The sequence below is a fragment of the Cervus elaphus genome, chromosome 30 (assembly GCF_910594005.1).
Source record: "Cervus elaphus chromosome 30, mCerEla1.1, whole genome shotgun sequence".
Lineage (NCBI taxonomy): Eukaryota > Metazoa > Chordata > Mammalia > Artiodactyla > Cervidae > Cervus > Cervus elaphus.
The window spans coordinates 36,601,579-36,626,446 of record NC_057844.1 but is presented as its reverse complement, the minus strand read 5'-3'; the positions used below and the strand labels follow the sequence as shown (position 1 = coordinate 36,626,446).

Here is a 24,868-nt window from a genome sequence, read left to right as displayed (position 1 = left end):
TTTTTACATAGGATTATTGAAATATATAACATACACAATAAAAAAAGTTCACGCTTTTTAGGTAGAGTTATGAGTTTTGATAAACACATATAATCATGCAGCTGTCATTACAGTCAAGTTGCAGACTATTTCCATCACTCCCCAAAGTTCACTTTGTTTCTTTATGTAGTGAGTCTCCTTCCTCCATACCTAGTCCTTGGCAGCTACAGATCAAATTTCTGTCTCCATAGTTTTGTCTTTTCCACACCTTCATATAAATGGAGTCATATAATACTTGGCCTTTTGGTGTCTCGCTTTTCCATTTGGGTGCAAAGAGTCGGACACAACTGAGTGACTAAACAACAACGACCTTTCCATTTAGCATAATGCTTTTGAGATTAGGTCATGTTGCCTACACCGGTAGTTCTCATTGCTTTGCTTACTCATATTCCATTGTATGGGTGCACCATAATATTATATGTTTACCAATTGATGGACACTTGGGCTATTTCCAGTTTGGGGAAACTTCGTGAATAAAGCTGCTGTAAATATTTGCATACAGGTGTTTGTGTAGCTATATGTATGTATGCAGAATTGCTGTTTGTAAGGTAAATTTATTTCCACCTTTATGAGAACCTGCCGAATGTTTATGAGAGTTGTATTGTTCTCCATTCTTGCTAGCACTTGGTTTTGTCATTTTATGTTTATATTAGCCCTTCTTATAGGAGTATAGTGGTTTTCATTTTAATTTCCTTAATGACATTAAAGATCTTAACATGTGCTGTTTGCCATCTGTATCTCTTCTTTGGTGAAGTATCTTTTCAGATGTTTTGCCCTTTTTAAAAACTGTTGCTTATTATTATTGAAATATGAGAGCTCTTTATATATTCTAGACATGTCTTTCATTAGGCATGTACTTTGCAAATACTTTCTTCCAATCTGGCTTCTTAGGGTGTCTTTTAAAGAGCCGAAGGTTCTGGGTTTGAAGTTCAGTTTGGCAATTTTTTCTTTTATAATTCAGGCACTTTGTATTTAGCTGAGAAATCTTTGCCTAAGCCAAGGTTGTAAAGATTTTCTCCTGTATATTCTCCTTATGTTTTATAGTTACATGTTTCATATTTAGGGTTGTTATCCTTTTTATTTTGTTAAATAGACTGTTTTTTGTAGCCAATTTAGGTGCAGAACATGGAGTGGAAAGTACAGAATTCCTTTATGCTTCTGCCACATAGACACAGCCTCCCCACTGTTATCAAGCAGGAAAGTAGTGTATTTACAAGGAACAGTGAAACTCTTTTGACATGTCAGAATCATCAAAGTCCAAAGTTTGGGTTACTATATGTATATTGTGTGGATTTGGACATTATGTAGTGGCTTGAATATACAACTGTAATGTCATATAGAGTATCTCCACTGTCCTGAAAATCTGTGAGAGCCTAACATTCTTCCCTCCCCTCTGCTGCTGCTGCTGCTAAGTCACTGCAGTCATGTCCGCCTCTGTGCGACCCCATGGACTGTAGCCCACCAGGCTCCTCTGTCCCTGGGATTCTCCAGGCAAGAATACTGGAGTGGGTTGCCATTTTCTTCTCCAATGCATGCATGCATACTAAGTCCTTCAGTCGCATCCGCTTCTGTGAGACCCCATGGACAGCAGCCCACCAGGCTCCTCTGTCCACAGGATTCTCTAGGCAAGAATACTGGAGTGGGTTGCCATTTCCTTCTCCATCCCTCCCCTCTAGCTTATGGCAAACACTGATCTTTTTATCGCCTCCATAGTTGTCTTTTTCACGATGGAATCATACAATATGTAGCCTTCTCAGATTGGCTTCTTTCATTTAGTAATTTGCTTTTAAGGTTCCTCTGTGTCTTTTTCTGGCTTGATAGCTCATTGCTTTTTAGCACTGAATAATATTCCATTGTCTGGTTGTATCATAATTTGCTTATTCAATGACTTACTGAAGGACATCTTGGGTACTTCTGCTGAGAACAGGACCCAGGCTTGTGGGTAGAGTGGAGGCGACACACAGAGTGGGGGTGACGCCCACTTTGGGCATGTCGTGTGAGGTCCTGTGGCTGCTAAAGCAGAGGGAGGATCCTCAGGAAGCAAAGCACTGTGCAGTTGAGCGGTGGGTCATGCCCTTAGCCGGAGGACCGCAGGGCTCATATGATGGAGCCTCAGGAGCAGGCGTGTCAGTAGCTAAGGAAGGGAGGTGAAGAGAGAGGCAGGCATGATTCTTCACTCCCAAATGCTCAGCCTTGTACTCCTCACAGGCAAATCCAAGGTTCATGGGTCAGCCTGAAATTTGTACATTTGGGAGGCCCCCAATTCAGGAAAAGTATGCAAAATTATAACATGTATGTAGACTGTTAAAAGAAATCAACAAATTACAGATTTTCAAAAGTTGACAAATACTACGAATATTAGAAAATTCAGAATCATCTGTAAAATACTTTTACAGATTTTTTAACTGTATACTGATTACCACGTGAAATGGCAGATTTAGTGATATTTCCTTTGGAGAGAACAGAAAAGTAAATGTCTTTTCTCTAGTGTGGTTGATTGAAATTTGTTTATTGGTAATTTTTTAAAGTTTTTTTTAGAACCATAGCTCAGTTATTGGTAGTGTCATGTAAATTTCTAAAACTCATAGTTAATTTTAGGTGACTATTATTTCTTTTATGTATTATATATACATTGTGTGCTGTGCTTAGTCACTCACTTGTGTCTGATTCTTTGCAACCCCATGGACTGTAGCCTGCCAGGCTCCTCTGTCTGTGGAGATTCTCCAGGCAAGAATACTGGAGTGGGTTGCCATGCCCTGCTCCAGAGGATCTTCCCGACCCAGGGATCAAACCCAGGTCTCCCACATTGCAGGTGGATTCTTTACCATCTGAGCCACCAATGACTGGAGAGCCTCAACTGGCCTCAGGCATTTTCTTCAAAGTGGAATTTGGTGCCAAATTTGTAAACAGAAAGCTCCCCACATTAGCAGATGTAAACTAGTATATATAGAATGGATAAACAAGGTCTTACTGTATAGCACAGGGACCTATATTCAATATCCTGGGATAAACCATGATGAAAAGAATATGAAAAAATTATATGTATAACTGAATCACTTTACTGGACGGCAGAAATTAACATAACATTGTAAATCACCTATACTTCAATAAAATAAACTAAAAAAAAGAAAGCTCCCCATAAGTTTCCCCTTCCCTACATACAATGTGCCCCCTCACAACTGCACTCATTCTAGTCACTTTTCTGGTTCCTATGGGCACCTGTGCTTGTGTTAAAGATGCCTGCTTGCACCCCCTTTTTGCATTGCATCAAGTGTCAGGGCTTCCTGGAACAGGTCTGTCAGTCAGAATATGGTGATTTGTCATTCTGTAAAGATTTAAGGACTGCTGGAGGGAACACACCTTTTACAGCTGCTCTCCTCAAAGCCCTGTTCTTTGCAGGATTAAGGGTTATCTCTTGAGATTGTAATCTGTTACATCACTATACCTGCAAAATATTTACTTATATATACATATATATATTATATATACATTATGTATATAATATTCAAGACACTTCAAGTTTTATTTTAATGAATCTTTAATATAGTTTAAACTGATATTTATTAATATCTTGATTTGATTTAATTCACTTTTTAGTAGGGTAACCCTAATTCTTGTCCAAACTGGGACATGTTTAAGTATAAAAAAGAAGCACTGTTACACCAGATTAATAGGCATATAGTGGCTCACTGTACTCATTAAATAGTTTGTCTCCAGCATCCTCCTCATAGTGGTATATTTGCTTTATATTTTCATGTTGTGATATTAAAGGTCTTAGGAGTATTTCTGGAATCCATTCCCATACCAAGATGGCTAGCAGTAGCGTAGCCATCACAGGGAAGTGGTGGTTAACCACAAAACTGTTTCCCACTAAATCCAAACTAAATGTGTTTCAAAGTCAACTCCCCTTAGCCAAGCCCCTAGAATACTTAGACCAAAAAATGAGAGTAGGAGTCAGTGATCTTAACTAATTTAAGTTAAAATACTTACTTTTGAAAATGTTGATGTAAATCACGGCAAGATCCTCTATGACCCACCTCCTGCAGTAATGGAAATAAAAACAAAAATAAACAAGTGGGACCTAATTAAACTTGAAAGATTTTGTACAACAAAGGAAACCATAAACAAGATGAAAAGAGTACCTTCAGAAGAGGAGAAAGTAATTGCAAATGAAGCAACTGACAAAGGATTAATCTCCAAAATACACAAATAGTTCATGCGGTTCAACATCAGAAAAACAAACAACCTAATCAGAGAATGGGCACAAGACCTAAGCAGACATTTATTTCCTCAAAGAAGACATCCAGATGGCTAATAAACATATCAAAAAAAAGCTCAACATTGCTCATTATTAGAGAAATGCAAATCAAAACTACAGTCAGGTCACCATACACCCATCAGAATGGTCATCGTCAGAAAATCTGCAAACAGTAAATGCTGGAGAGAATGTGGAGAAAAGGGAAACTTTTCCTCTTGTATGATGGTGGGAATGTAAATTAATACAGCCACTATGGAGAACAGTATGGCAATTTCTTAAAAAACTAGGAATGAAACTGCTGTATGACCCAACAGTCCCACTATTGGGCATAGACCCTGAGAAAACCATAATTGAAAAATGTACCCCAGTGTTCATTGCAGCACTGTTTACAATAGCCAGGACATCGAAGTAACCTAGATGTCTGTCAACAGGTAAATGGATAAAGAAGTTGTGGTACATATATAGAATGGAATATTACTCAGCCATAAAAAGGAATGAATTTGAGTCAGTTGTAGTGAAGTGGATGAACCTAGAACCTGTTACACAGAGTGAAGTAAGTCAGAAAAGAAAAAAACAAATACCGTATATTATCACATATATATGGAATCTAGAAAAATGGTACCAATGAACCTATTTGCAGGGCAGGAATAGAGACTCAGACACAATGAACAGACTTATGGACATAGTGGGGCAAGGAGAGGGTGGGATAAATTGAGAGTAGCATTGAAATATGTACATTACTATTTGTAAAATAGATTGGTAATGGGAAGTTTCTATATAGTGCAGGGAGCTCAGCCTGGAGCTGTGTGACAAACTAGAGGGATCGGAAGGGGAGGGAGATTCAGGACAGAGGGAACATGTGAATACCTACGGCTGATTCATGTTGATGTATGGCAGAAATCAACACAACATTGTAAAGCAGTTGTCCTCTGATTAAAAATAATAGAGGAAGGGGAGGCACATTGCTTTGCAAACCTTCCCAGGGAACCAGTTATTATAAACCCACCCTGGCAGCCCCAGTCAGTTTCCTTGCCCTTCAGTACCCAGATTGCTGGTTCCTGCAGACCACAACCAGTCTTACTGTTTCCATTGTATCTGTTCTCTGTGTGTGTTAGTTGTTCAGTTGTGTTCGACTCTCTGTGACCCCATGGACTGTAGTCCACCAGGCTTCTCTGTCCGTGGGATTCTCCAGGCAACAATACTGGAGTGGGCTGCCTTGCCCTCCTCCAGAGGATTGTATCTGTTGCCTGTCCTCAAATTAGAACATGATTTTCCCTTGATCAGTGTTTTCCCTGAGCACCTAAGGAGTAAGAAGAAAGGAAATGTGAAGTCCCACAGTCTTGTCTGTTGGGGTCACCTGTATCATACATGCACACTATCCTTTATAAAATAAAACAATGTTTCCCAAATAATCTGTCCCCTGTGTGCTTCAAGGTTCATGCCATGTCCTATTGCTTTACTATATCAAAGCTACATATTTTTCCTTTGGTTTCTGGAATGCCTCCCTAACTTCTGCTTGTCCTTTTAAAATGTCACTTAATCAGAGAAACCTTCTCCAGCTCCAAGACTAGGTTAGATTTCATTGGCCTATGCCCTTGTTCTTTGTAATTTATTTTTTGTGTAATTATGTAATCACTCACTATCATAATACCATGAGATCCTGGTGGACTAGACCCTGCTTATTTTGTTCACTGCTGTATCTCTGGAACCTAGAACTCTTGGCTCACAGTATTACCCAGTAAATATTAGTTGAATGAGAGGAATGAATATCAGGGTCTGGAACATCAAGAGAGACCTGATTGGGTGATTCAGATGGGGAGTGAACATATACATGATAAATGAGTCCATCATTTTCATCAATCATCTCAATCTCCATAGATGAACATGCAACTCTGAGCATTATCATTTACAGGAGAGAGAAGCCCAGAAAAATGGTAGATCAGGAAACTGAGATTAGAGAAAAACCAGGAACCAAAGAAAGAGAACATTTCAAGAAGGCAAGAGTAGCTAGTTTAGGCTCAGAGTTCATGTCAGATAAAGACCGAAAACTATCCAATAGATTAAGAAGGAAAAACTTAGCCCCTCTGGTTAGCACAATCTCCAGTTTATTATGAAAGAACTTAAGATTTTTCCTTTGAAGAAATTTTGCCATTAATTATCTGTGATTAGACTCTGAACTGTTCAGATTAATTAAACATTCTAATCACTTAATTCAGTAATTTTGCTTGTTAACAGATTTTAAAGTAACAATTGTTTCCCACTTGTATCTCATTGACAAACAGTTTGATAACTTTTAGGCAAAGAGAAATATTCAAGTTACCCAAAAAAATCCTGAATAGTTCTGTTCTTTTGTGAGTACAAAATATCAATAAGGAATGATTAAATTATTAGCACACTTGGTATTTTAAACTGTTTTTAAAGTAGAAAGCCTGGATTTTACATGTTTTTTTCCTTTTGGCCCTTTGTTAGTCATTAAGAACTCTTTTTAAAAAAGACTAAAATTGCCATTAATATCAAAACTTCAAAGCAGTGAATCATAACTAAAACTTGTTCATCTCTAGATCTAACCAAATACAAACATAAATATTTTGCAAACTATTCATATTGCTAATGGGTTGGTTTTTTTTTTTTTTTTTTTTCAGATATACCCTCAAAGATAATTCTAAAAAGCATATTGAAGTATGGGATCCTTCTCCAGAAGAAATTATTTCAAATGAAGTAAACAACTTAATAAATCCTCTATTTGCAAAATCTCTACCTAGTGAGGATCTGCAGTCACTTTATAATAAGGAACTGCCTGTGCACATCTGCAATATAGTGTCTCCTGAGAAGATCTATGTTCAGTGGTTATTAACAGAAAACTTGCTTCATAGGTATAACATCCAAGAAAAACATATTGTGCATATAGTTTATTCTCTTTTCTGTATTTTATTTCAAAGATCTAGAACTAATAAATGCAGAATTTTAAAAGTACAAAATTATTTCCGCTAAATAGTCACTTAAAAACTAGTTAACAGTATACAAATAATATATTAACTGATTATTTTTATTGTATTAAGATTTCTATATTCCACAAAGGCTTATTAAGCACCTATTATTTGACAGCCAGTATTATAGCTGTTGGGGATATAGTGATAAAAACATGGACAAGTTTGTGCAGTCATGGAGCTTACATTCTAGTAGAGGGAATGACAGTGAACAAAGAAAGTTACCTACAGCAGGAAATGATGATGAAGACAAGAAAAATAAAGCAGCTAGGCAGGAAGACCTCACAGAGTCAGTGACACTTGAGATAAATCCTCAAGGCAGTGAGGAAGCGAGCCTTGCAGATGCCTGGGGGGAACTCATGTCAGGCAGAGGAAAGAGCTAGTTCAAGACCCTGCAGTAGAAATGTGCTCAGGTGCTCAAGGAGGAAGGAGGCATCCAGTTTGTTTGGAATAGAACAAGGGGTGGGGGGGCGGGGAGGTCAGAGAATTGTACATTAAAAGAAAGTTTCAGAGAGGTTAAAAATTCTTTTCTTTACATAGTTTAGGAGAAAAGATGATTGCTGCTTATGAAAACTCAAAATGGGAACCTGTTAAATGGGAAAGTGATATGCACTGTGCTGTTAATATCCCAGATAAAAATCAGTGGCGAAGGGGCCAGATCATCAGAATGGTTACAGACACATTGGTAGAGGTAAATGCAGAATTAAAAATATAATCAAGAAAGTAAATGGATTTTGTATTTTCATGCAATTTTTATTATGCTTTTCAGTTTGCAAAAAAAAATTAAAGCATTATTTTTCCATATACTTAAACTTATTGTTTTCATAGGTCTTGCTGTATGATGTGGGTGTTGAACTAGTAGTGAACATTAACTGTTTAAGAGAACTTCAAGAAAACCTAAAGACAATGGGAAGATTATCTTTGGAATGCTCTCTTGTTGATATAAGGTAGTTTTTAGCTGAGTAAAATTTCTCATTACTGAATATGATTTTAAATATTTTTCTTTTTTGATTCTGATCTGTTTTTATTTTGCTGACATATTCTGAAATTTTCCTAAAGATCTAGTTAATTTTAAGGTTTTGGGAAGCAGGAAGGAAAAAATACGAGGCACATAAACTTTGGTGGTATTAAGGAGATAGAGATAGGTGAGTATGACAGGTATCTAGATTGAATTCAAACTGTTAAACTTGAGACACAAATGAAGATAGGAATAAAAAATAAAGTTTCTGCTGAAAAGTTTACTCACTGCCTTATGGGGATTCCCATATACATAACAAGATGTTTTTCTCTTGCTGCTTTTAGGATTTTCTCTTTATCCTCAGCTTTTACCACTTAAATTATAATATGTCTTGATGTAATCCTTTAGGTTCATCTTATTAGAACTCTCTTGGGTTTCCTAGACCTGGGTATCTGTTTGCTTTCCCAGATTAGGGAAATTTTAGCCTCTTTATCTTCAAATAATTTTTCTGGTCCTTTCTCTCCTTCTTCATTTCAGAGTCCTATAATGCAAATGTTATTCCACTTCTTGTTGCCTCCAAAGTCCCTTAAGTTATCTTCACTTTTTTTTTTTTCCCCACTTTGTTGCTCTCTCTGGGTGAGTTCCACTGCTTTGTCTTCTGCTTGCTGATTCGCTCTTCATCCTCATCCAGTCTGCTATTGAACCCCTCTAGTGCATTTTTCATTCAGTTACAACTTCTGTTTGGTGCTTTCTTAAACTTTCTGTCTCTTTGTTGTCATTCTCATGGTGTTCTTCCGTTCTTCTTCAGAGTTTGCATGTGTACTAAGTCACGTCAGTAGTGTCCAATTCTTTGCGACCCCATGGACTACAGCCCGTCAGGCTCCTCTGTCCATGGGATTCTCCAGGCAAAAATACTGGAGTGGGTTGCCAAGCTCTCCTCCAGGGGATCTTCCCAACCCAGGGATCAAACCCATGTCTCTTGTATCTCCTGCATTGGCAGGTGGGTTCTTTTACCACTAGCACCCCCTGGGAAGCCTCGCCTGAGTTTGGTAAGCATCTTTATGATTACTTTTCAGCCTCTATCAGGGAGATTGCTTATCTCTGTTTTGTTTAGTTCTTTTTCTGATGTTTTAATCTTATTCTTTTGGTTAGAGCATATTCCTGTCTCATTTTGCCTAGTTCTCTGTCTGTTTCTACACAGTAGGTAAATCAGTTGTCTCTTCCAGTCTTGGCAGAGTGGCCTTATATAGGAGATGCCCAGTGGGACTCAGGGGTACGATCCTGCCTGGCCACCACAGCCCAGCACTCTAGGGGTGACCCCTTTGTGGGTATCTCCTTCTGTGGTGGCAGGACTGCAGCAGCAGCTGGGCAGTGGTGGACAGACCTGTTGTTTGGGTGGCTCTGAGGTCCACCTGAGGCTCAGGAGTGGAGTGGGCAGGGCTTTCAGCATGGGAGACCTGTTGGTGCTGACAGGTTAGAGGGCGACTTCCAGTGCTGGCGAGAACAAGGTAGGCAGAGATAACAAAAAAAGTTCCTGCCAGTGTCTCCATCCCTGCGAGACATCCCAGCTGGTTCCTGTCTCTCCAGCAGATGCTTTAAGATTTAGTAAGACGGTCCTCTTCATATGTTGTCCTTGCACTGTTCATTGTGGTGTTTTTGCACTTGTTTTTAGGTTGAGTCTGGGCACAGGCCCTTTAAGAGCAATTTTTCTGTTCTCTGCTCTTCTCTAGTTTTCCTGGTCATATTCCCTGTTGGATTTCAAAGCCAGGTGTTTTGGGAATCTGTCCTGTGTAGAATCTAGGAGTTTCGGTGTCTCATGTAGAGCTCGAATCCCTGGCTCTTCAGAGAAGAGACTCATATCTTGTGATTCCTCCTGGTTATGGATCGCAGCAGCTAGGGTGTGGGTCTTTACCTGGCAAGAATGTGTCTCTGCCTCTCCTACCTTTCTTGATGCTGTCCTTTTACCCTTTGTTGTGGAGGCTCTACCCTCTGTTCATTGATAGAACAGAATTCTATCAATCCCTTTACCGTACCCAATATGGTAGAGAATGCATTCCTGTAGACACCTTGAATCAGATGACTTAAGGACTACAGTGGAATATCACCATTTCAAGAGTGGAATAATAGCCTTATGCATGTCTGGACCATGTATTAATAGCCTTAACAGGCATAATTTTACTTAGTCATCACAACAAACCTTTAAGCTATGACTAATGTATTATTTAAAGACAAGGAAATTGAGTCTTCAAGAGGTTAAATATTTTATAATCCAGAGTAATACATCTAACTGTTGAACTGGGTTTATGAGAGTTCCAATTCTAGAAACAGCATACTAACCGCTATGTTTTACTACCCTTCTGAGAAATCTTTTTGTATAGATTTCTTTTTATTGTGGTAAAGTGTACACTGACATAAAGTTTACCATTTTTAAGTTTGCAGTTCCATCAGTTCAGTCACTCAGTTGTGTCTGACTCTTTGCAACCACATGGACTACAGCACACCAGGCTTCCCTGTCTATCACCAACTCCCAGAGCTTGTTCAGACTCATGTCCATCAAGTTGGTGATGCCATCCAACCGTTTCCTCCTCTGTCTTCCCCTTCTCCTCCTGCCTTCCAGTCTTACCCAGCATCAGGGCCTTTTCCAGTGAGTCTCTTCTTCCCATCAGGTGTCCAAAGTATTGGAGTTTCAGCTTCAGCATCAGTCCTCTCAACGAATATTCGGACTGATTTTCTTTAGGATTGACTGGTTGGATCTCCTTGCAGTCCAAGGGACTCTCAAGAGTCTTCTCCAACACCACAGTTCAAAGACATCAATTCTGTGGCCCTCAGCTTTCTTTTTTATGGTCCACCTCTCACATTCATACATGACTACTAAAAAAACCATAGCTTTGATTAAGACGGACCTTTGTCAGCAAAATGATGTCTCTTCTTTTTAATATGCTGTCTGGGTTTGTCTGTCATAGCTTTTCTTCCAAGGAGCAAGCATCTTTTAATTTCATGGCTGCAGTCACCATCTGCAGTGATTTTGAGCCCAAGAAAATAAAATCTGTCACTGTTTCCATTATTTCCCCATCTATTTGCCATGAAGTGATGGGACCGGATGCCATGATCTTAGTTTTCTGAATGTTGAGCTTTAACCAGCTTTTTCACTCTCCTCTTTTACTTTCATCAAGAGATTCTTTAGTTCCTCTTCACTTTCTGCCATAAGGGTGGTGTCATCTGCATATCTGAGATTATTAATATTTCTCCCAGCAATCTTGATTCCAGCTTGTGCTTCATGCACCCCAGCATTTCACATGATGGAACAACGGACTGGTTCCAGGTTAGGAAAGGAGTACATCAAGGCTGTATATTGTCACTCTGCTTAATTTAACTTATATGCAGAGTCCATCATGCAACATGCAAGATGTTCAAAAGTTAATATTTTTAAATGTATGTTCATAATAGGTCATAGAAAACCTTAATGTTGTGTGTATACTGATATTACCTGTATATCATCATAAAAAACCATAACTAATTCAAGAAGTCACTGATGATATAAGTTTCTTAGCTGATAAGAGCACTGTTTGGGCTTCATAATAGTTTTGCTAAATCCTATTTGGTCAAACTACATACACAGTTGATGTCATTAGTTCACTCACGTAAACCATCTAATGTGAAAAGGATTGGCCAGATTGGTTCTTTACTCAGAGGATGGGGCAACTCTGATGAAACTCCATATCCCTTTAGTGGTGCATGTTGGGTAAGTCACTCCAGTCGTGGCTGACCCTGTGACCCCATGGACTGTAGACCACCAGGCTACTCTGTCCATGGGATTCCCTAAGCAAGAATACTGGAGTGGATTGCCGTGCCATCCTCCAAGGGTACTTGTTTATTCTGTGGACATGGATTTGATGGTTAGAAACATCTAAAGTCATTCAGTTTCCACTCTGCAAACTAAAATAGATGATGAAATTGATATTCTGCTCTTCATTGATCTGTCAAGTATTTATTGAACATTGTTTACCATGAATATTAAAAATAATTTTTTATAAATGAAGCTAGTATTCATGAGTAGTAATTCATATTAGCTTTAAATTCCAGAAAAAATCTTCCAAAACTATTTGGGCAGAGAAATCATTACTACAAAGGGGCTGTTCTATTTGTATTTCCATTAAGAATTTTTGGTGTGCCTTCTGTGTGCTGTGACCTATCCTAGGCATTGGAGATATGATGGACTAAGACACAATACATGTAAAACATACAACACATAGTATACAGATGGCCCCTTGAACAGCACAGGTTTAAACTTCACATGTCCTCTTATACGTGGTTTGGCACTAGTGACGCATCTGTGGTTGATTGTATCTGAGTGCAGAACTGCCTTATGGAGGGCCAGCTGTAAAGTTATACGCAGGTTTTTGACTGCATGGAGGGTCAGCACCCCTAACCCCACATTGTTCAAGGGTCAAATGTATGTACACATAACATATATCCCTGCTCTCTGAGTTTATGGTGTAATTAGCCCCGGGTCGGGAAGATCACCTGGAGAAGGGAATCCACTCCAGTATTCTTGCCAGAAGAATACCACAGACAGAGTACCCTGGCAGGCTACAGTTCATGAGGTCACAAAGAGTCAGACATGACTGAGTGACTAACACTTCTAACTTTCACTTTTTTTCAGCACATATGAAATGTATATAATAGCTTTAGAAAACTTAAAGCATACTTAAATTTTAAGAGTTCTCAGTGCAGCCTCAGAGCAGATGTATATAAATAACTTAGCATGTAATTTGGGCTGTAAGGAGACTAGAGGGATGAACAAAAGGCTATGAAAATGGGGAAGAAATTTAAGAAAATAATACAAAGCCATGTTTAAATTGATTTCTCACTACGTATGTTGTTGATTCAAATATATATGTATATAATGGTTCTTTTATGGTTTCTTTATCCTATACTATTTGTGGTAAGACAAGGTATCATTTTTTTGTTTTAGACCAACAGGTGGGAGTGACAAGTGGACAGCGACAGCCTGTGACTGCCTCTCATTGTACCTCACTGGAGCTGTAGCAACCATTATCATACAGGTGTGTGACAAGGTGAACAGGTAGAATAGATATGTACTGGTTATTTCATTGGTATTTTGTACAGGTCCATTTATTTTGTTGAGAAAATAATAGCTATTGGGATTTTTTTGTTTTGTTTTTTTTCTTGGCTACATGGCACATGGGATCTTAGTTCCCCGACTAGAGGTCAGACCTGGGCCCCTTGGCAGTGAAAGTGCAGAGTCCTAACTGCTGGACCATCAGAGAATTTCCTGTTTGGACATTTTTTTGCAACCTTTTTTTGGTCTTCAAGTTAATGCCGTTTGGGAATTTTTTATATTCTTTACAAATTGGAAAGTTAGGCTTCTAGTGAAATCATATTAACTGTATGTCTAAAAGGTGTTTGTATGAATATGGATTTGAGAAAGGATACATATATAGGATAAATCTTTTCAGAACACTTAAGAAATATTTCTTGCCTCCTTAACCTTTTTTTAATTTGATACATTATTGCAGTAATGCAATTTGATCCATTTTATTGCATTAACGATTAGAATTTTCTTACAAGTAATTTTATGTTTATTTTTCCTGTGTGTATTTCCCCCTTTTGTAATTCCACAGAAAGCAGAATATATGTTTTGTAGTTCTTTCTTTGGCTTTTCACAGGAAAAAAAAGGCACACCAGGGTAAAAATAGTTTAGTTATATAACTTACAAAGAATTTAGGAGAATAGAGAGCTTGTAACTGAGGGTGTGTTCCTCTCTTCAACCTGGAATGGGAAAAAAAAGTTTTCAGTCATCCATTTTTCTCCTCTTTTTGGTAAACTTCACCTTGACTGTGAGGTGTTCATGATAGAGTTCATAAAACAACTGTCTTTCTTTGTTGACTCTTTTCCATGCTATTTTCTCTCTGATGTGTTCAGAGATCAAAATTACTTGGTTGGAAATTTTTCTTTGTGGCATGGAGAAATGTGGAGGGAACACCTGTGAAAAGTGTAATGTTTATAAGAAGTTGCATTTTTGAGTCTCATATTTATTCTGCTCTTAAATCACTGCAGGAAAACAATACAACGTGGCCCTTACCTGTGAAAATTTTCTGCAGAGATGAAAAAGGAGAGCGTGTTGATGTTTCTAAATATTTGATTAAAAAGGGTTTGGCTTTGAGAGAAACAAGGTATAGACTGTTTTTAAAAAATATTTTGTGATGGATGCTGCTTCTTTGCCTGTGTAAATCTTGATATCTGTCTGTGCTCAACCTGAATTGCCTCTTGTTTGTTCTTGAAAATGATTTATTATATATAACTTAACCCTGAGGAGCCAACTTACAAATAAATTCACTCAAGTTTGCTGAATGTTTAAATCCCTACTGACATTTTTGCTTTTATACTTTCCCCTTTGCTCTGGCGTTTACACTTTAAACCAAAGGAAAAGAGAATTACACAGTGGGTACCAAATCTGTGCTCTTTAACCTCATTTGCTTAGACAGAAATATTTAAACTTTATGTTAGAAATTCTGGTAAGTTTATATCAAATATATTTGTGTGAAATAGGTAGAAAATGAGTAGAATTGGGTAGCAAAACAAAAGTAATTGAACAATATATACATGTAAAGATCCTTTTAGGTACTAAGTTTGGGGTTTAAATACCTTGGTCCTAGAAGAGAAGGATCAGGCTATTAACTGTAGTAGCCCTAATATCCTCTTTTTATCTCTTTCCTTTAGAGGTAGAAGTAGATTAGAGTTGTAAATACATGTTCTAGGTAGCAACCATCCGCCATTCGTGGCCAGATCTCTTTTTTTCATCTTAGATTATTTTCTCTTACCCTACTTGGATCAGGACCCCAATCTTAATGAAATGGAAAGAGAATGAGAGATCGGAAATAGTGCAGAACCCAAGGTATTTGGCCAATGCAGTAGATGCTGACCTCGCAAGCAGCCAGGCTCTGCAGCTAGTCTTGTGTTGACTGACTGCAGGCTAACACAGTTCCTTGCTGCAGGAAATGATAAAGTGAAAAGTGCTGGGCAAGTTAATTTTACCAACAGTATCTGCCACTAATTTAACATTCTTTTCTATTTTTTGGCAGTAAAACTACTATCTCAAGGCTGGGGATGTTTGTTGAGAAATTACGTAACTGTTTTATCAGTGCTCATTTCCTTTTAGAAGAAAGTACAGGAAAATGGAAAAAACAAAAATCTATAATTTTTCTAACATCAACAATGTTTGTATTTCCTTCTAGGATATTTTTGTAGGTTTTTTTAATTGGAAGAGAATAACAGGAAGTAAAACAATTATCAGTGAATATAGCATGTTACCACTAATACTTAATATCTGAATAATATGAGAAAACTGTTTTTAAGGGACTTATTATCTTTATATTATTTTATGAATGTTGTTAACTTGCCACATGTATTGATCTGCCTTTGGGCTAAATTAAAATCAACTTGAAGTTGTTGTATTTCCCAGTAACAACTAATTAATTGTGTGGTACTTGAGATATATGTAATAGAAGATTTTAAGAGAGAATAGCATGTAAATATCAGATGGTAATTTAACGCATTTAAGTGAAATTCTATTGCTTTATTCTCAACAAGCGCATTCATAATGTAAAATAGTTCTCATTACAACTTAAACTGTGCTCATTTTTATGTAACAAATTAGAATCTCCTAAACTAGAGCAAAATGTTTTCTTTACATTTCAAGTATATTTGAATGATTCTTTTTATATTGTTTTCCCAGAATATTTTTATTTGCTCATGGTTGGATATATTATTCTTTCTTGCATGTTACAGAATTAATAAATTAGATAATAGCCATTCATTATCCCAGAAGTCTCTGGAAATCCCCCAGGAACAAGGAGAATCAGTGGTTACTAAGTGTATTAAGATTAACTCTGACCCTGACAAGAAAGCTGCTGTTGGTATCAGTGAACCCAAGGTGACTGAATTTAGGGAGAAAATTCTAGAGCCAAGAACCACTGGATGCTATAAACCACCAGCTATTCCTAACCAGAAAGTATTTGAGGCAGTAGTCAGCTGCATTGCTGATGATGGAACTATATTTGTGGTACCTAAATTATCAGGTAAGAACTTTCACTTTATATAGGATTATTCTGTAAAAATCATTGCTTTTACCACTAGGGAATTCTCTAGTAAGATCCACATGGATTGAAATAGCTTGGGTAGATATTTAACCTTTCTGAACCTTATTTTCATTCACTGAGTTATTGTGAGGATTGAATGCAATATACAAAAAGTGCTTTTCACAATGCCCAGCACATGAAAATCATTGAGACATTGGGAATGGATAAACGTTGGGCCTAAGATGAGCATGGAGGTGGTTCCTTTAAACAAGTTTGTAGGCTAAGAAAAAAGAATACAAAAGTTTGAATTCATTTAGAATGAGAAAAGAAATCATAGTCAATGACTGGAGATTCAGGGCCATTTGATATTTAGGTGGTCCCTGAAACCTCTTTAGACTTATGTGCTCACACTTCTTTCTACAACCTGATTGTGTCCAGAACACTCAATAACTCACAGCAACTCTAGCTTTCACAGGACTTAAACTCTGTTAGCTTCATAGTAAGTCCACCTATGGAGAGAGGTATGGGGGCTATGAATTTGTTGAAATTTTTTGTCTCATTTGTTAAAGTCCTAAATATTGTTTTTTAATTTGAGAACCAGACTAAATCTGTGTAATTGGCAATTCTAGAAGTGAGTAGTGTTTCAGACCTCTAGCAATAGTACTTAACCCAGAAACTTTCTTGATGTGTACAAATAATCATAGGTAGAACTGGTTGCCAGATGCCCTCCATCCAATCCCCTGATACTGATAATGTGGGTTAGCACTATTACACCTAGTTTATAGAAGAACAGACTGAGAGTTGGGCTTTTTTTTTTTTTTTTTTTGGCCACCCTGGAGTGTATGTTGGATATTAATTCCCCAGCCAAGGATTGAACCCATGCCCCGTACATTGGAAGGGCAGAGTCTTAACCTCTGGACCACCAGGGAAGCCCCTCCCCAATACTGAGCCTTATATTTAAGAACTCACAGCTGAACTGTTACAGGAACTGACACCAGAGCTTACCCTTTCTGGTATAAGTTATGGGGATCTATATTTATTGTGGAAATAATGAGCCAGTTAATCGGAAGTAGCTGTATTAGAATTTTAATTTTATACCTGCAGTATTACGCTGTATCTAAGCATCAAATAACATATAACTTGTGTTCTGTTTCACTTAGGTGTGCTGTCAAAATGATGTTAACTTAAAGCACTAGTTCTTTTATATTAGGGCTATCTGGTATGTGTTTAGAGTTTTACGGATTTTTGCACTTCCAAAATAATGCTTGCATTTATAACCAGAGATCAGAATAATAATTTACATGTTGTTAGTCAGTAGTATGTTTTGAAACATAGAGAAGTTACTGACCGAATTAGATTTGTATTAAAGTTCTATTATGTAGGGACTGATTTTAATTCCTTTCAATGTTATCTAAGTGGTGAAGTGGGACTTCCCTGGTGGCTCAGATGGTAAAGAATCTGCCTGCAATGTGGAAGACCCAGGTGTGATCCCTGGGTCAGGAAGATCCCCTGGAGAAGGAACTTGGCAACCCACTCCAGTATTCTGGCCTGGAGAATCCCATGGATGGAGGAGCCTGGCAGGCTATAGTCCATGGGATTATAAAGAGTCGGACACAACTGAGGGACTAACACACACACGTGGTATAGTAACTGAAGTTTGATGATGACTTCATTTGAGAATGGTAGGGAATTTTTCCTAAATGCTTTCTATTTTTAATAATTTCTTCAGAATTTGAACTAACAAAAATGATGGATGAAATTCAAAGTAATTTAAAATGCCTTGGTCTTTTGGAGCCTTATTTCTGGAAAAAGGGAGAAGCTTGTGCAGTAAGGGGATCAGATACTATGTGGTATCGAGGCAAGGTAATGGAAGTCATCGGCAGCACTATCAGGGTGAGTCTGACATTCTTTTGTGACTATTTGAAGGCTAAATGCTATAACATTAAATGATCTTTTAAGTGGAAAGACATGAAATTGTGATTAAAACATCTTTTATTGAGTTCATTCGTGTAGGCAAATCAGTTAAATACATTATATATTTATTTGTAATAAGAATTTCTCTTTTTATTTTCAAGTATATTTATTAACCTGAATAATAAAAAAATTTCCTGATAAGAATTTTGCCACTGATATTTTAATGGTGCCACTTATTTATAATTGTCAGCCTTATTTGTGTACATGGTATTAAGTAAAACAACTGGTTCTCCAGTATTTTCTATATCTCCTTAGCAAATTTCTTTATGGGACTCCTAATTTACCCTTTCACATTAAGGGTTAATTTACCTTTCCAGAATACTAAGAATAGTACTTGAGTTTCACCCAGACTCTTCAAATGGAGCTGTGTACAGGTGACCCTTAAACACATTGAGGCTGGGGGCACCAACATTTTGTGTAGTTAATTTGAGTATAATTTATTCCGTTCTCCCATATCCACAATTCTGTGTCGCAGATTCAACCAGCTGTTGATACTGATAGCTGTTGATATTGATATTGATGTTGATATTGATACCGTGTATTGATAGCACTGTAGTAGGTTTTTATTGAAAAAAATCCATGTGTAAATGGACCTTCATAGTTGTGTTGTTCCAAACCTGTGTTGTCCAAGAATCAACTGTACTTTGAAAAAAACTGTATGTAAAAATATAGATGAAAATGCCTCCACTTATGTTGTACTTACCAAGTATAGCAATGAAATCAAGAGACATTTGGCCTGTAAAGATTTCGGTTTTAGGAGGGGTGGAAAAATTAAGAAGTCTTTTGTTAATACTTGCACAGGAGATTATTATCTATTTGCTGATGATACCTGATAGTACATAGCACTTTAGGTTTCTAAGCTTTTTTTCACATGACTGTGTTTGTTTATATTTTATTGTTTACCTCCAACTATCATAGATGTAGGTCATTATTCCCATTTTACCAGTAACAAAATTTAAATTTATGTTCAGTGATGTTCCCAAAGTCAACCTGTCAGTGAGTGGTGGTGCTGGAATTCATATCTAAGCTTCTGATTCCTAAATTTCTGATCTAAGTCTTGTGCTTTATGTGATGGAATACAAACTTTACATGTTAAATAGAATTAAAATGGTTTCAAATTTTGGGTTAATATTTAGGTGTTGATGCATGGATACTTAACAGATTCGTATGTTTATAAGCAGATAAGTCCATTTTCACATACATTTGAATTGTTCAAATAACCCTTTTTCTTTAATATAAAAGTAACTTGAAATTCAGTTTTCATTGTTATCATAATTTATGAATTTTACATATATGGAATCCAAATAAACAAGATAGTGGTGAACTGTATTTTTCTCACACTTTCTAATATCTCTATTTTTAAAATTTATTTTAAAATATTTTGATACTATAATCTTTCAAGGTTATCCTGTGATCCACATTAAAAAATAAACATTACAACATACCCATGCACTTACCTTAATTACCTGTAATGTACTCAGATATTTTTTACTCAGTTCTATTTCAGTTTTTATATTTTTTTAATTTAGAGAATACTTTATTAGTTTCTGTAATCAAACCCATGTAGATAAGACCTAATATATTTAATACAGTGCATTACCCCTATACAAATGGAAAAAATTATATTTAATGTTTCTAGACCAATATGGCTGTTAATTTCTGTACAATGCCAACGCAACACAGTACAACTCGGATACTTTTTCCAAAGTTGACAGCACAGCCAAAGTTTCCAAAAATTCAAATTATATTTATTTATTTATATAAAAAGACAATAGCAGTATGTTATGCATCAATAGCAGCAACAGCTTTTCAAAGTTCTGCAATCATTTGAACAAAATTATAGAGACATCCAGCACACTCCATTAAAAAAAAAAAAAGGTAAAAAAACAAAACCTCAGAAAACAACAAAGTTCTGTTACTCTTGTGGTACCTGGCACCATTTTTTAAAATTATGTTTCTCAATCATCATCTGGAAAGAAAACATTCTAGAATAACATCATTAAAAACAGATCTGATAAAGCATGGTCACTACTGCATATTATAAAGCAGCTACAAGATATTTTACATTCACAGACGTATGATACAGTACTGTCCTACATCTGTGATACTAGAGGATATAATTAAAAAGGCATTATTTGAGACTTGAATCTGCTTTTCCTGCAGAGGGCCCAAATGATGGTTATGACACAGCTCTGGTACAGAAATACACCTTCTTAGATAGGATTTCCTTTCTTTAGTGGCATAGTTCTAGGTACTCACTGCTCTTCATGAATGTCAGCTAAAAACTGATTAAAAAAAATAAAACACAACCATTAGATTCATACAAAGATGACTGAGGAGAGGCAAGCAGGACTCAACTTAAGTAGTATTTGACCAACTCCATCATATCTGAATGGTTAAGAGCTTCATGGAAGAAAGGAGATGCCAACTAGCACTTCAAAGCTTTGGGCCACAACCAAAACACAGCATCATTTCAAACAAGCAATAGCCAAGCACTGCCCACTTGGATATGTTCAAGGATGTTGATGTCACTATTTCATCATCTGCTCACTTATCCAGGAAGAAGGGGAGATCAGTTACTATTTCAGTTTTTTTTTAATGCTAATTACCTTGGGCTTTCTTGAGCCCAATTAAACAGTGATACATTAATTTCAGTATGTTGGGGTAACAGAAATAACTTATTGACGTCCCTTATTCTTGAAACTATTTAGAAACTGAAGTGTGAAAATGAAAGCATTTAAAAAGTGGGTTGTTCAAAGGAAACTATAAGCAAGGTGAAAAGACAGCCTTCAGAATGGGAGAAAATAATAGCTAATGAAACAAAGGATTAATCTCAAAAATATACAAGCAACTCCTGCAGCTCAGTTCCAGAAAAATAAATGACCCAATCAAAAAATGGGCCAAAGAACTAAATAGACATTTCTCCAAAGAAGACATACAGATGGCTAACACATGAAAAGATGCTCAACATCACTCATTATCAGAGAAATGCAAATCAAAACCTCAATGAGGTACCATTACACGCCAGTCAGAATGGCTGCTATCCAAAAGTCTACAAGCAATAAATGCTGGAGAGGGTGTGGCGAAAAGGGAACCCTCTTACACTGTTGGTGGGAATGCAAACTAGTACAGCCACTATGGAGAACAGTGTGGAGATTTCTTAAAAAAATGGAAATAGAACTGCCATATGACCCAGCAATCCCACTCCTGAGCATACACACCAAGGAAACCAGATCTGAAAGAGACACGTGTACCCTAGTGTTTATCACAGCACTGGTTATAACAGCCAGGACATGGAAGCAACCTAGATGCCCATCAGCAGACGAATGGGTAAGGAAGCTGTGGTACATATACACCATGGAATATTACTCAGCCATTAAAAAGAATTCATTTGAATCAGTTCTAATGAGGTGGATGAAACTGGAGCCCATTATACAGAGTGAAGTAAGCCAGAAAGATAAACACCAATACAGTATACTAACGCATATATATGGAATTTAAAAAGATGGTAACAATAACCCTACATGCAGGACAGAAAAAGAGACATAGATGTACAGAACAGACTTTTAGACTCTGTGGGAGAAGGCGAGGGTGGGATGTTCTGAGAGAATAGCATTGAAACAAGTATAGTATCAAGGGTGAAACAGATCACCAGCCCAGGTTGGATGCATGAGACAAGTGCTCAGGGCTGGGGCACTGGGAAGACCCAGAGGGATGGGATGGAGAGGGAGGCAGGAGGAGGGATCGGGATGGGGAACACATGTCAATCCATGGCTGATTCATGTCAATGTATGGCAAAAACCACTACAGTAAAGTAATTAGCCTCCAACTAATAAAAATAAATGGAAAAAATAATAAAAAATATAAAAATGTATGTAGCCAACATGAAAAAAATAAAAATAAAATTCACAGTCCAAAAAAATAAATAAAAAACAGGTTGTTGAGGACTTCTCATTTCTGGTTCCACATTTAAGGAGTTTTGAAGTTGCCATACCATCCTATCAATAACTAAAAAGCTGAACAAACTGAAACCTCTTGGAGCCATAAGAGATGGAGTACACTTTGAAATATGCCAGAGCATTCTGTTCTCCTTAATAAGGCCTGCACTCAGGAGAAAGTAGTTCATCAGGGCCTATTATCAGAGCCAAGTGGACATGGGGGAAAGGAAATTACCCAATTCTAGTTAACTCTAGACTTCCACACAGGAAGACCCAACTCCAGCCTACTATGTCCATCATCTCCTATTTAAGGAGGGGAGAACAACAGACTGAGAAACACTTGTGAAGTTCAAAGTTTGACGTCATATGCTCAATGAAAGACTTAAGACCTAATTGTAAGACTGTAGAACAGTTCCCCTTCTCCCACACCTTCCTGCCATGTTACTGAAGGCCTTTTACACAGAACACGTCCAGCTATCAGGAAAAAATACTGAACAACATGTTACTGGCATAAAAACAGATGTACAAATCAGTGGAATAGAATAAACAGCCTAAAAATTAAACTACACATATGGACAATTAATTTATGATAAAGCCAAGAATATACATTGGGGATAGGACAGTCTCTTCAATAAATGGTATTGGGAAAACTGAACAGCCACATACAAAAGAATTAAACTAGACCATTATCTTAAACAATACACAGAAATTAACTCAAAATAGATTATAAAGACTTGAGCATAAGACCAGAAGCCAATCAACCTCCTAGAAGAAAACATAAGCCATAAGTTCCTTAAGGTATTGGTGATAATTTTTTGGATGTGACATCAAAAGCAAAGGCAACAAAAACGAAAATTAGCAAGGTGAGCATCAGACTAAAAAGCTTCTGCACAGCAAAGGAAACCATCAACAAAATGAAAAGGCAACCTACTGTATAAAAGAAAATATTTCTAAATCATATATCTGACAAAGGGTTGATATCCAAAATATATAAAGAACTCATAAAACTCAAGCCCAAAAATAAAGCCACTTAATGGTTGATCCACGACAAAGGAGGCAAAAATATACAATGGAGAAAAGACAATCTCTTCAATAAATGATGCTGGGAAAACCAAACTGTAAAAGAATGAAATTAGAACATTCCCTAACATCATATACAAAAATAAACTCAACGTGGTTCATAGACCTAAGAGTAAGACTGGATACTATAAAACTCCTAGGGGAAAACCTCAGCCAAACACTATGGTGTAAATTGCAGTAATATTTTTTTGGATCTGTCACCTAAAACAAAGGTACTAAAAGCAAAAATAAATGAATGGAACCTAGTGAAACTTAAAAACCTTTGCAGAGTAAAGGAACCATTGACAAAAGAAAAAGACAATGTACTGAATGGGGGAAAATACTTGCAAGTGATGTGACTGATAAGGAATTAATAGCTAATGTGTATAAACAACTCATAGGACTTAACATTAAAAAAAAAACCCTGAAAATATTACATTTTAAATCTACTATACCCCAATAAAAATGAAAACAACCTGATTTTAAAATGGGTAGAAGAACTGAATAGACATTTTTCCAAAGAGGAAATGCAGAGGGCCAATAGACTCAGGCAAAGATGCTTAACATCACTAATCATCAGGGAAATGCAAATCAAAACACAATGAGATATCACTTCATACCTGTTAGATATGGCTGTTATCAAAAAGATCACCAGCAACAAGTGCTGATGAGGATGTGCACAATAGAGAACCGTCATATGCAGTTTATGGGACTGTGAATTGATAACAGCCACTGTGGAAAACAGTATGGAAGACACTCTAAAAAGTAAGAAAAGATTTACTATGTTGTTGTTTAGTCCTTGAGTTGTGTCCAACTCTTTTGCGACCCCATGATCAGTAGCAGTAGTCCACCAGGTTCCTCTGGTGGGATTCTTACCATGGGATTTTCCCAGGTAAGAATACTGAAATGAGTTGCCATTTCCTTCTCCAGGGGATCTTCCCAACCCAGGGTTTAAACCTGGGTTTCCTGCATCGCAGGTGGTTTGTTGACCACTGAGCCTCCTGAGAAGCCCCTGGAACTACTATATTATCCAGCTCTATCTAAATAAAACAGGAATATTAAGTGAAAAGATAGTATGCTCCCCTGTGTTTATTACAGCATTACTTATGATAGCCAGGATATGGAAGCAGCCAAAATGTCCATTGATGGATGAATGGATGAAGAAATTGATGTGTATATATAGAATGGAATGTTGGTCATAAAAAAGAAAACAATTTTGTGGTTTGTGGCAAAATGAATGAACCTTAAAGACATTATGCTAAGTGAAATAAGACAGAGAAAGACAAATACTTAAGGATCTCACTTTTATGTGGAGTCTGAAAGATGACAAAAATTGAGCTCATGGATATGGAGAATAGATTGGTGGTTGTCAGTGGCAGGATGGGCAAAATGAGTGAAGGGGTTAAAAAGTACAAACTTCTAACTATAAAATAAGTAATTCATGGAGGTGTAATGTATAGCATGGTGACTATAACTAATAATTATGTACATGTGAGAGTTGCTAAAGAGTAGATCTTAAAAGTTCTCATCACAAGAATAAAAATGTTTTGTAA

General features: G+C 37.0%; 1 protein-coding gene across 1 annotated transcript in view; it reads left to right on the top strand.

Annotated features, from left to right (window-relative positions):
• The window catches only part of RNF17 (ring finger protein 17), a 113,950-nt gene that overhangs the window by 67,611 nt on the left and 21,471 nt on the right, over window positions 1–24,868 (top strand). Inside the window, exons 21-27 of the mRNA XM_043891870.1 lie at window positions 6,940–7,170; window positions 7,825–7,975; window positions 8,113–8,231; window positions 13,218–13,308; window positions 14,324–14,439; window positions 16,055–16,344; window positions 18,074–18,237. Coding sequence (XP_043747805.1) covers window positions 6,940–7,170; window positions 7,825–7,975; window positions 8,113–8,231; window positions 13,218–13,308; window positions 14,324–14,439; window positions 16,055–16,344; window positions 18,074–18,237 — 1,162 coding nt within the window. The remainder of the gene's footprint in view (window positions 1–6,939; window positions 7,171–7,824; window positions 7,976–8,112; window positions 8,232–13,217; window positions 13,309–14,323; window positions 14,440–16,054; window positions 16,345–18,073; window positions 18,238–24,868) is intronic.